The following is a 13,703-nucleotide window of genomic DNA, read 5'->3' as shown; positions in this document are numbered from 1 at the left end:
GACAAATTATATCTTACATAATAGATACTGTAAACTAGTGGTGTAGAGATCACTTTGAGTTGGTAAAGTGAGCAATAGAATAGCTTCCTTGCCCATGGTGGAAGCAGCACAACTAAGTTGTGAGTTTTGTTTTTGTTTTTGTTGTTGTTTTTAAGACAATAAACCTTAAATGCAAGCTTTATTTTAAACTATATATTCACCTGATCAGAATTGCCATGGTCTAGGAATCGAACCATTTGAGCAAGGTTCTTAACTCCATGACTTCCTAGTTCTGTACCTTTGGGCAAGCCATTCAATCAGTTTCTTTGGAACTGGAAAAAATAATACTTGCCTTTTACATTTTGTAAGATTGTTAAGAGGATCAAACGAAATAATGAAAAACTATTTTATGAACCATAAAATAGTATATGTTTTCACCAAGTCAGCTTCATTCTTTTACTTATTCATTCGTTCAGTAAGAATTTAATAAAGGCCTACCATTTGTAACAAATCCTGGGAATTCAGAAATAGCTAAGACATGGTTATAGGCTCTTAGTAACCTTTGAAATACAGAAATTATGATTACAGGAGTAATTGTGTTAAAACACATGTTCAAAGTTAACAAAGTTCTTTTGGAGTTCCAAGATGGACTCTAACTTCACCAAGAATGAAGGAGTTGGATAAGAAACATTTCTTGGACCAATTTGCTTTTGGACTGAATTGTGAAAGAGGCATATGAATCAGCTAAATGTTAAGTAGGGAAAGGAAAGGATTGTATGCAGAGGAAACAACCTATATATCTTCCTGTCTTGTACAGGCAGTTCATCCCATAAAGTTCAAGGAGTAAGCCAGGGAATAGGCCGCCTCATGTTTGGCTATTCTAAGGAGGACCCTGGTTGGGAGGTATATAAGAGTGAACACAGAAGAATTAGGGGAGATTTGTTTCCCGGATCATATTAATCCAGTTTGAAGAAGAGTGCTTCCTGAGACTTTGTAGTTCATTTTTAAGACAGCTGCATCAAAAGGCTCATTCTGGTCATCAAAAGACTTACTCTGGTATGGTTTGTAGAAGGCTCAGAATTTGTCTTTGATGCTACCATGCTAAATACTTTTGACCTCTAAATTTCACATGATCTAAAACAGCTATTACAGTTATATTTTGAAAATTTTATGAACCATGGTATTTCCCTTTTACTGTTAAACTTAGTCTCATTACTTCTCATTTCCATAGTTTATCCCTGCCCACTCTTCAGTGTCAGATTTCGGAAGCCATTGTTTGGAGAGACGGGGCATACCATCATGAATCTTCTTGCAGTAAGTTGGAGATTTTTATTTTCTTCTTTCTTACTGGGGTTTGTACAGGAGAAGGAAGAGAGGGATTTCATTTTTTGTTAGTAGCCATACCCCTGCTGCTTCAGGCAGGTGAAGATTTTATGCTGTAGGAAAAGAACAACATACATATTCTTTGGAAAGTATATGGAGCTTTGGAGTGAAAATAGTACAGGATTTCAGCCCTTCATTATACACTTACTATCTAAGTGACCTTGCAGGATTATTGTGAGGACTAGAGGTAATGTGTAATTAAAGCACCTAGCATTCTGTCTTGTTTTTATTTTAAGCGTACTGTCATATCAGTGTCCCCTTTGTCTGTATAGCTTAGCCCAGGATTGCTCAGAGATTTATTCGAATACTTCAAGCGAGTAAGGTATTCATTCTTTTCTGTTGGATTTGTGTACAGGTTGGGATTCAAACTTTATTCTTTTCCTTTCCCCAGGCTTTCCCATGTGCCTTTGCACATGCACAGGCTCTGACTCTGTTGACTAAGGATATTGGTTGACTTGGGCCCACTAAGGTCTTTGCTGTACATGTGCACAGACTAACTTCAGTCCTGGGTATTTGGAGAGTTTATGAAGCTCGCTATGGCTTTCTCAGCTCCCAGAACCTTTGTTAAATATCTGTCTAGTTTGCCTGCTTGTTACTTACCCCAAACAGGCTAACAACCTCAAGCTAACTGAGCTGCTGGCCCTCCATTTTCACTAGCTACTGAGATTACCACTGTAGCTTATACCACTCCAAATCAAGTAAGATCCTTCATGTAGCAGAGCTTATTGTTTTCACAAACTACCTTGAACTACCTGAGAGGGCTAGGGTGCAGCCCCAAGCAAGATCACAGACTCAGCTCTACTGTGCTTGCTTGAAGTTAGTAGCTTTCATGAATAAACACATCTCAGTGTGTTGTATGCCTTTGGTCTAATTCCAGAGCATCGTAATGATTGTTTTTTAAAACTGTTTACCAGCTTTTTAGTTGCTTTTTGGGGAATGGATTTATTTCCTCAGTCTGTCATGCAGTTGTTGTTATAGTTTCAATTATGTTTTAATGAGGTTTAAATAATAAGAAAAACTCTTGTAGCTTTACCTATGTTGTTGACATTTTCAGTGATATTCATTCCTTTGTGTAAATCTATATTTCCATCTAGTGTCATTTTCCTTCTGCCTGAAAGATTTCCTATAACATTTCTTGTCGTTTGGGTCTTCTGGTGAGAAACTTGTTTGGCATTTTTATTTCTAACAACATCTTTATTTTACCTTCATATTTGAAAGATATTTTTGCTGGATGTAGAATTCTAGGTTGGCAGTTTTATTCTTTGAGTATTTTAAAGATGAATAATAATTGCTGTACTGTTTTCTGGTTTGCATTGTTTCCGACGAGGAGTCTATTTTCCCTCTTTGTTCCTCTCTACGTAATGTTTTTTCCTTCTCTGTTTGCTTTAAGGTGTTTCTTTTTATCACCAGTTTTGAGCAATATGATTATGTGCCTTTATATGTTTTTTGTGTGTGTGTTTGTTGTACTTGGGGTTTATTGAGCTTCTTAGTTTTGTGATTTTATAGTTTTCATCAAATAACATTTTCTGTCTACCTCTTCCTCTCCTTTAGGGACTCTAATGTTACAGACATATTAGGCTACTTGAAATTGTTTCACAGCTCACTAATGCTTCTTTTTCTTTTTTTCTTTTTCAATCTTTTTTTTCCCTCTATATTTCATTTTGGATGTTTTTTATTGTTGTGTCTTCAAGTTCAGTAATCTTTTATTTTGTATTGTTAAAGCTGCCAGTTCCATCTTTTTTGGGGGGGTGATCTCATTATAATTTTCATCTCTAGAAGTTTGACTTAAGTCTTTTTCTAGATCCTGTATGCCTGTACTTAAATTTTTGAACATCTGGAATATGATCATAGTAACTATTAGAATGTCCTTGTTTGGTAATTCTAACACCTCTATAAGTTCTAGTTCAGTTTCCATTGATTAACTACCCCCTTACTTTGAGCTGTATTTTCCTGCTTCAAGCATGCTTGGTATTTTTAAATTTTTTATTGGATGCCAAATATTTTTCCTTTTGTGGGTGCTGGATATTTTTGTATTCCTATAAATATTTTTTTTTCAAGATTTTTATTTATTTGGCAGAGAGAGACACAGCAAGAGAGGGAACACAAGCAGGGGGAGTGGGGGAGGGAGAAGTAGGCTTCCCTCAGAGCAGGGAGCCTGATGCGGGGCTCGATCCCAGGACCCTGGGATCATGACCTGAGCCGAAGGCAGATGCTTAAGGACTGAGCCACCCAGGCACCCCTAAAGGCACATTTCTTTACAAGACTGTTGCTACTTCAGAAACCAGCTTCAAGTTTAGGGGTTCCCAGGCTACCCATACATCTGACTAACTGGATACAAATGTTAGCATTTCCACTGCCCTCTCAGTTTTGATAATTCCCTGGAATGATTCACGGACCTCAGCAAAGTATACTATACTTGTCATTACAGTTTTATTATAGTAAAGGAAATACAAATCAGGGCCAGTCAAAAGAAGAGACACATAGTACAAGTTCTGGGAGGATCCCACACAAGAAGCTTCTGTGTCCTCTGGGACATGTCACTCTGCTAATACATTGATATATAACATGCACAGAGTAAGCACCTGAACTTCTGTGTCCTGAGTTTTTATTGGACTTTCTTTACCTAGGTGTGATTGATTGAGTCATTGGCCATGTGATTGAACTCAGTCTCCAGCCCCCCTGATATCATGTGCCTTGTCATACCTTTGACAAGGTAATTTTTCTTACTGATTATAATCTGCTTTAGAATGAAAAGGAGATATTTATCCTATAATCTAGTAGCATAAACTAGCAAAAACTAGTAATCTAGTTTTATGGCCTATATCAGTTCACTTATACAAACTTTTAGTGGATTATCTACTGAAGTATCTTGCTCTCCATCACCACTGTTAGGGAGGAAAATTTTTTCTCTGTCTTTCAAAGATACTTCCAGCTGGTCTAAGAATTAAATTGACATGAAACAGATTAACAGGAGAAAATTAAATTTAACTTTGTATATATGAGAACCTCACATACATAAGGGGTTCAAAGACAGAAAGGTAAAATGAATTATATATGCCATCCTCAGCTAAGGAATGGGATAGGGACCTGGGGCTTCCAAAGGGAGGAGGGCAGTTCACAAGGCAATAAGAATAAGAGCACATGTTTGGTACTTAGATGTTTGCCCTACCATACAGATGGGTCACTCAGATGGAATTTATCTCTGGTAATAACTCTAATTCTGAGAAACCCCTCAATTTAGATTCTTCTAGGTAGTTTAGACGAGGGCAAAAGTTTCTCTTGAATCTCAGTTGTCTTCAGTTCAAAGTGGCACATTTGAAGGAGACTTGTTTTAAACCCCTTTACCCCCTTCTCTGTCTCTAGCAAACTAGGACCTACAGTCGTATTGATTCTAACACTTTTCCGCTGTCTCTCATTCCCCTTGCTTTTATCTCTCCCTATCTTAAGATTCCATGGTTTCATCATTAAAATCACTTTTTTTTTTGGACATAATTCTAGTTTCTCTCTCTCTCTTACCCTCTGTTGTGTTGGCTCAGCAAAATGTAAACCCTAGTTAAATTTACCTTTCTTAAAAAAATTCACCTTTCGTGGAGTATACTTCTAAGAGTTTTGACAAATGTAAAGAATTATGTTACCACCACTGTTGCAATTAAGATGTAGAACAGTTCTGTCACTCCAGAAAATTTGCTAGTGCACCCCATTGATCCTCTGTCCCTATAGTTTTAGCTTTTCTAGACTGTCCTATAATTGGAATTATACAGTACATAGCCTTTTCAGTCTGACTTTTACTTACCATAATGCATTTGAAATTCATCTGTGTTGTTATGTATGTTGTTGGAGAGGAAATAATCTTTTTCCTCTACTTATCTTTGGTTCTTTGGCTGAGGCCCTATAAATTAGACTGGCCAAAGAGTGATTAACAGAGACCTATTTTGTTCAATATCCATAGTCCATTCATCTTTATTGCTTTGTAGTGTTCAGCTGTATGTATGAACCACAGTTTATCCATTTACCTGTTGATGGATCTGTGGGTTGTTTCTCATTTTTGGTAACTATGAATAAAGCTGCTATAAACATTCATGTATGAAATTTTGAGTGAACATTAGTTTTCCTTTCTCTTGGGTAAATAGCTGGAATAGGATAGTTGAACCATATTGTGCATTTAGTGTTATAAAGAACTGTGAAACTCTTTTCCAACATGCCTCTAGTAGTTTGCATTCACAAGGAATATACAAGAATTCTTTTTTTTTTTTGCCAGCACTTGTTATTTCTCTTTTTTTGTTTTTAATTTTTGCCATTCCAGTAGGAGTTTAGTGGTCTTAATTTTTGTGATTTTAATTTGTATGCTTTTTATGATGAATGATTCAGAGCATTTTTTTTCATGTGCTAATTTACCCTCTTTATATCTTTTTAGTGAATCTTTGGATTTTTGCCCATTTAAAAAATATCATTATTTTGTTGTTGTTTTGAGAGTTTTTCATGTATTCTGAATATAAGTCCAGATCTGTATCATTTGTTATATTTTCTCCCAGTCTGTGGTTTATCTTTTTATTCTCTTAACAGTGTCTTTCACAGAACAGAAGTTTTTAACTTTGTTAAAGTTCAATTCTTTCTTTTAAAGATTTAATTTATTTATTTGAGAGGGAGAGAGAGAGTGCAAAAGCAGGGGAAGAGGGAGAAGCAGGCTCCCCGCTGAGCAGGGACCCTGATTCCGGGCTCCATCCCAGGACCCCAGGGTCATGACCTGAGCCAAAGGCAGACTCTTAACCGACTGAGCCACCCCGGCACCCCTAATGTTCAATGTCTTAATTTTTTTATGGAGCATGCTTTTTATATGATATCTAAGAACTTACTGACTAGAATGACATCATAAATATTTTCTCCCATGTTTCTTTGTAGAAGGCTTACAGTTTTATTTTTATGTTTTATATTTAGGTCTATGGTCCATTTTTAGTTAATTTTTGTTTATGATTGAGGCATTGTTAGAAACTCTTTTTTTTTTTTCCCATTCGTATGTCCAATTGTTCCAGTACCATTTGTTGAAAAGACTATCCTTTCTTTATTTACTTGCCTTTACACCCTTAACAAAAGTCAGTTGGGGCACCTGGGTGGCTCAGTCAAAGCAACTGACTTTTTTTTTTAAAGATTTTATTTATCAGAGAAAGAAAAAGAGAGAGAGCACACAAGCAGGGGAAGCAGCAGGCAGAGGGAGAAGCAGGCTCCCCACTGAGCAGAGAGCCTGATGCAGGGCTCGATGCCAGGACCCTGGGATCATGACCTGAGCCGAAGGCAGATGCTTAACGGACTGAGCCACCCAGGCGTCCTACAACTGACTCTTGGTTTCAGCTCAGGTCATGATCTCAGGGTCCTAAGATCAAGCCTCTCATGGGGCTCCATGCAGAGATTCTCCCCCGCACTCACACTCTTTCTCTCTCTAAAATAAATAAATAAAATCTTAAAAAAAAAGGTAAATTGACCATACCTGTATGGATCTACTTCTTCCTTTATTGGTAACTTTATCCAAGCCTGAATGTGGATGAAGACAAAAAGAGTAGCCTATTCACTGGTCTCACTTTAGATGCATGACCAGTACCATTAAAGAGGCTCTCAGACTTACCTGGCAATCTTTCCTGATCCTTAACACATTCCTATTCTCATGTTTTCTCAAATTTCCAGTGCCTCTTTTCTCACTTTCAGCTGATGACTCAGCCCCAATTTCCCTGAGTTAATAGAAGCAGTCAGAAGACAATTTTCACATCGTTCCATCCAACAGCTTACCAGTATCTATACATTTTCTTTTCTTAGCTTCTAGGACACCTTTCTTTCTTGGTTCTTCTGCAGACTTCTGACTTGCCACTTTCCCCTTCCCATCATGTTCTGCCTCTCAGTAAATGGCAATACAGTCTTATAATTGCCCAGTCCATATAATTCAGAATCATCTTTGATTCTCTTTTTTTCCACATTCAATCCAGTGACATATATTATCAGTTACCTCTTCAAAATATATCTAGAATCTGATAACTTCTCACCACCTTTTGAACTGTTAACACTTTGGCCCAAGTTATCACTGTCTCTTGCCTAAATTATTTTTATATGTTTATCTGATCTCCTTTCTTCTATCCTTGTTCCCTTTCCGGCTATTCTTTACAGAAATCTGTTAAAGTAGGTCAAAAACCTTCTCACAGTAAAGGCAAAGGTCCTTAGGGTGGCCTACAAAACTCTGTGAAATCTAGCTTTGTGCTGTCACTTTGACCAGAACTCCTACGAGTCTTGCTCACTTTGCTTCAGCCACACTGGATGTGGTGTGTGTGCATGTGTATGTGTTTTACCCTACAAGTATTCATTGAGTGCCTAGGCTGTTCCAGGCATTTGGGATATAACAAGAAGGAAACAAGTGAGAGTACCTACCCTCTTTAGTAGGGTAGTCCCTATCCTCTTTAGACCTTACTTTAGAGGGAGGAGATAGTTAACAAATACAAAAAATGTTAAGTGGTGATAAAGCAGAGTAATAAGCATTCAAATATTTGTTTAATATTGTATATAAGGTGTATATGAGACTGTTAGGTCTACTTCCTTATGAGAATTTACAGTCTAATTAGAGAGTTAGAATATACACATTAGGGTTTTCATTATACATTTCCTTATTATTTAAATTAATGGGATATTTTAATTTTTACATTCTTTCCATTTGTGCTGCTTTTATGACTATAAATCAGATCCTGCCATTGATGAATTCTTTATTCTACTTCAATCTGCTTTTTCCCAGGACTTCAGAAATTACCAGTATACATTGCCAGTAGTTCAAGGTTTGGTGATTGATATGGAAGTTCGGAAAACCAGTATCAAAATTCCCAGCAACAGATACAATGAGGTAAGATTTACCATGAAGGCATACTTTTCATTGTTAAATACACAAGTAAAAATGAAAAATACATGATTATATATAAATAAGTAGTATATATATACAAATTTCATTTTTTAATTGACAGTGAAGTCAGTTCAGAATACTATATGACTTAGATCAGTGATGAGGAATTTCATGACAGAAAATCAAAATGTTAGGTTTGTGATTTATTTAGTAATTAGTTGTGTCATTGTACTTTTTTTTTTTTAAAAGATTTTATTTATTTATTTATTTGAGAGAGAGAGAGAATGCGAGATAGGAAGCATGAGAGGGAAGAGGGTCAGAGGGAGAAGCAGACTCCCTGCTGAGCAGGGAGCCCGATGTGGGACTCGATCCCGGGACTCCAGGATCATGACCTGAGCCGAAGGCAGTCACTTAACCAACTGAGCCACCCAGGCGCCCTTGACTGTACTTTTGATACCATGATAATTAGTGATAGATTTGCATTTCGATTAAGGTATAAAATTAACTGTGTATCTGTAACACTAGTGGTGGGATCTTTTCATTTTTCCCTCTTCTTGTAAGTATATATTATTTTTGACAATACTTAACATTTAAGCATTAACTCCTGAAATGAATTTTAAGTAAGGTTTCAAAAGCAAATAAATGGTTGCATTTTGGATTAAGCTGTATTTTATAACTATAATGAAATTTTGCCACAATTACAGAATTATGTAAACAGTGCTCTTTGCCTATGTGCCATGTGAAGTCTTTCTTTTTTTTTTCATAAAAATACTATATTGTTAAAAAAAAATGTTGTTAGAAGCAAGGAATTTGGAGCTAAAATCCTCCACCCATTTTGTCCTGGGAATTCTCAGCTTTCTGCATTTCTCTTCGGTGGCTGCTTAGGATTCTTTAGTTGATCAGAGTGGTTTTAGTTGCAGGTTTTGAACCTATTAAAATGCAGATTTAGGGGAAGGTCAGTAATTCTTTTTTCTTTTTTTTAAATTTAAATTCAATTAACATATAATGTATTATTAGTTTCAGAAGTGTAGAGTTCAGTGATTCATCAGTCTTATATAATACCCATTGCTTATTACATCATGTGCTCTCCTTAATGTCCCTCACCCAGTTACCCGATCCCCCCAACCCCCTCCCCGCCAGCAACCCTCAGTTTATTTGCTAAGGTTAAGTCTCTTATTGTTTGTCTCCCTCTCTGATTTAGTCTTGTTTTATTTTTTCCCTCTCTTCCCCTATGATCCTCTGTTTTGTTTCTTAAATTCCCCGTATCAGTGAGATCATATAATAATAGTCTTTCTCTGATTGATTTATTTCGCTTACTACAACACCCTCTAGTTCCATCCACATCGTTGCAAATGTCAAGAAAAAAGTCTTTCTTAAATTCAAGTTTCTTAAAATTAGTTGTAAAATGTCCAACAGTAATCATATGGTTTAAAAGAAAAATCTTATTTTGAAACTTAGTTTGATATAATAATGGTTAAAATTTGTTATTTTATTATCTTTAAAGATTTAGTTTATTTGAGAGAGAGAGAGCGCGCGAACGTGCATGTTTGCACACGCACACAACCAGAGGGAGTGGCAGGCAGAGGGAGAGGGAGAAGAAGGCTCCCCACTGAGCAAGGAGCCCAATGCGGGACTCCATCTCAGGACCCTGGGATCATGACCTGAGCTGAAAGCAGATGCTTAACTGACTGAGCCACCCAGGCGTCCCAAAATTTGTTATTTTATTAAAAGGATGGTAAGTCCCCAATTTCTCCTTCCACTATTTCTTGGTATAAAGTAAATTGCCTCCTTCCCTCTCTTTTTTTCATTTTTTTCTTCCTTTTTTCCCCCTTCATTCAGCCACTTATTCATCATTTATTTGTACACTCAAACATTTTGTACTTTCACTTAGAATCATGTAAATGTCTTACTGGATTTATAAACTCAGGAGAATGAATTTTATGAGAATGACCTATATGAAGAAAGCTTTTACCCATGGCTTTCAATGCAATGGCTTTTTTCAGGACTATAGAAAATAGTAGCTAGAACGTGTGCTTTATTTTTTTTGTGATACAATTAGCAGTTTTTATCTATTAGATAGATAGTCCTACCTTGGAATATCAAATAGGAATAGACTAGACTAGGTAGCGCCAAATCTTTAAAATGAACTGATTTTTGTATAATTTGTGCCCTAAATAGTCTTAAAAGAGATATGCTTTGAAAACACGTTTTATTTCTCAAATTTGAACTTCTATTTTTTATTCCACATTTATTAAATATATTCTGTGATATGAAATACGAAGATGAGTTAAGAACTTGATGCTTGCTTTCTGGGAGCTTTTTGTCCTGAAGTAAGATAATCAGATGTGCTCTTCAGGCAGGTAATATACATTGCTATCCTTGGTGTTTGCAAGATGGTGCTTGGGAATTGGATCTGTTTATAAAAGTAAAGAGCTATGAGGCCTCCATAGTTATTTCAGTACTGACCTAGGACATTTATGGCAACAACTGCCATTTATATTACCTGTCTTTATCTGCCTCCTAGGTTTATGGTTGTGCAGGTTCAGATATATTTTTTCAAAAACAGTAACTGTATTTCTTCTTGTTTATTGCATTTCATTTTCAATAAAATTTACCAACTATATATTACTAATTTTTCTTATTTGATTTAGCAGACTGACTTCCCTTCTAATTCAGTTTTTATTTCAAATCATATTTTATGTTTGTTTATTTCAATTCAGTTCAGTGTTTCTCTCTCAGTCTTGGACATCTGAATTGTATTGGTAATAATTCTTCACCTTGTAGTTGAAAAAAAGTAATTTCTTATATATTATTTACTCATGATAATATTCCATTTTTCCTTTTATTTACTTTTCTTTATTGATACCCATAGTCTTCCTTATTTTCTAGACTGTGTTCTCTTTTGCTCTAAAGCCTTTGCACAAGCTGTTTCCTTATTGATGCACACTTTCCCTGTTCATTACCTGCCTAACTCTCACTCATTTTTCAGGTGTCAGCTTAGATGATAGATAAGCTTTTAGTTACCTCCGAACTGGGGTGACTCTCCCTGTTATGAACATCTCTAGAATTCTACACATACTGTGTATGTAATGCTCATTATATTTGTAATTCCTTCTTCAGACTTATTTCAATGAGGAACTATGTCTGTCTTGTTTACCACTGTATCATTAGCAGACGGCCTAGTTAAGAGTAATTGCACAAGAAATATCTATTGAATGAAGACATGAAACAGAACTAGTATAGATAAAACAATGTGAAAACAAGTGCTGACACTTATGTAAGTTTGCTAAAAGTTCAGAGAAAGGAGAGCTCCAATAAATGGAGCAGTCAGGAATGTTCCTTCATTTCCTGTTGATCCTGAATCCTACCAGCCCGAGCAGCATGTTCCCATGTAGGACAGGTTTGTAAGTGTTCATGTAAATGTCTTAAAGTGTAAATTAATAAAAGATTTGAAATGGACAGTGAATGATGTTTAGGCACTAGAAAGAGAGGGTGTAAAATAACAAGTGAAAAGGGTGATAGATGGCCTGCAGAAAAAAAGGCAGGAAAGCACCAGGAATGGACTTGTTTTGAAAGGAGGATAGAAGACAACAACCTGCCCAGTGAAGAAGAGGCTAAAGTAGACAGTGGAGTTGTACAGGGAGACTGCTGGGCTTTCAAAGGCCTTCAGAAGTCAGGCAAAGGAATCTAGACTTTAATATGATCATCTGTAAATAGATTGTGTAGGTTCGGAAGCAGAGAAGTGACTTAAAGTGAGCTTTAGAAACCTGAGTTTTGGCAGCTGTATGTAAACTGTGGAGAGAGGGGGCCACTAAGGAAAGATTTTAAGCTGAGAAAGCTAGAAGACAGTACTTCTGACAGCATAGAAAATTTAATAAATAAAGTAGTCTTTGTATATAAATTCTCTAATCTCCTTCATCAAGGCCACTCAGGTTCTCTGTTGGTTTAGGTAATCCTACTCATGTTACAATGATGAGATTATTTTGATCATTGTATTAACTAACATGTGTTTAGTTATAACAATTTATAATAATCAGACCCAGGCAGTCTGGTTCCAATGTCCTTACTCCTAGCCACTATACTAAACTGATTTTTATAGACATCATTTTAACAGTTATCAATATGACTTTAGGGCTAACTTTAGGGCCTTTACAGAGGTAATCAAATTAAAATGAAGCCATTAGAATGAGCCCTAATCCAGTATAACTGATGTCCTTATAAGAAGGGGAAATTTGGACCCATCTTCTTCCCCAAAGGGAAGAAGATGTAGGGAGACATAAGGAGAAGATGACCACCTACAAGTCAAGGAGAGAAGCCCAGAACAAATCCTTCTTTTATAGCCCTCAAATGGAGCCAGTTCTGCCAACATCTTGATTTTGGACTTTCAGCCTCCAGAACTGTGAGACCATAAATTTCTGTTGTTTAAGCCATCCACTTTGTGATACATTGTTATAGCAGTTCTGGCACATTCACACACAGGTCCACTTTAAATAGCTAAACTTCAAAACAAAATAAGTTAAAAAAGAAAGAAAAATGGCAGTGGGGCAGAGAAGTTGAGCTCTGTGATTGCCCTACTTTACTGTCTGATGTTTCCAGGCCATAGTGCAGGTAAGGGAAACCCATACTGAACCTAGAGGTCTCCCTGGATTCAAGAGAGAGTTGAGAATGTAGGGAGGTCATGATGGCTAGAATTTGCAAACCAGATTACTGGAAATAAAAGAACTATGGAGATATACAGGAGGGTCCCACTGTATCTTCAGCTGACTACTAATCAGTGTATGTATGTGAGAAAAGCACTGGAAAGATACATGTAAAACAATTCCCACAGGGCCAGGCATAGTTTGTATTCTTACCAACTAGAGTGAACTAGGGGCAGATTATTCCTGCTGAACCAAGTTATCCGCAAGTTCAGGCTGCCCTGATCCTACCTATCAAGCTTAAGAGAAAGGCTTAATAGGATCAAGGCACAAGCATGTTAAGGACAGACATGAAAAATATCAAAAAGACCCAAATCAGACTTCAAGAAATGAAAATGACAGTGAAATGAAAAATATGCTGGATGAAATTAATGGTAGATTAGACACTGCTGAAGAAGAAATTAGTAAACTTAAAAACATAGCAATAGAAACTATCCAAAATGAGACACAAAGAGAAAAGACTTAAAAATTAAATGAACATGGGCACCTGGGTGGCTCACATGGTTAAGCGTCTGCCTTTGGCTCAGGTCATGATCCCAGGGTCCTGGGATCAAGTCCGGCATTGGGCTCCCTGCTCAGCGGGGAGCCTGCTTCTCCCTCTGCCTCTCTCTCTGTCTTTATTTATTTATGAATAAATAAAATCATTTAAAAAAAGATTAAATGAACAGCACATGATTGAACTGTGGGAGATGTTAGTTGACCTAGCACTATAATTGAAGTCCTCATAGGAGAGAAGAGGTGAGTAAACAACAAATATTTGAAAACCCAGTGATAAG

General features: G+C 36.6%; 1 protein-coding gene across 2 annotated transcripts in view; it reads left to right on the top strand.

The window, feature by feature from the left end:
• Nucleotides 1-13,703, top strand: part of ZFYVE9 (zinc finger FYVE-type containing 9) — a 180,384-nt gene that overhangs the window by 143,071 nt on the left and 23,610 nt on the right. For both annotated transcript variants that reach the window (XM_025871611.2, XM_025871610.2), the window contains 2 exons: nt 1,211-1,293; nt 8,129-8,233. In XM_025871611.2, coding sequence (XP_025727396.1) covers nt 1,211-1,293; nt 8,129-8,233 — 188 coding nt within the window. The remainder of the gene's footprint in view (nt 1-1,210; nt 1,294-8,128; nt 8,234-13,703) is intronic.

Source organism: Callorhinus ursinus, unplaced genomic scaffold, assembly GCF_003265705.2.
Source record: "Callorhinus ursinus isolate GAN/ISIS: 27379988/994484 unplaced genomic scaffold, GSC_fseal_2.0 scaffold9, whole genome shotgun sequence".
NCBI lineage: Eukaryota > Metazoa > Chordata > Mammalia > Carnivora > Otariidae > Callorhinus > Callorhinus ursinus.
Note: the sequence above shows the minus strand (reverse complement) of the source record. Positions and strands in the feature narration are given on the sequence as shown.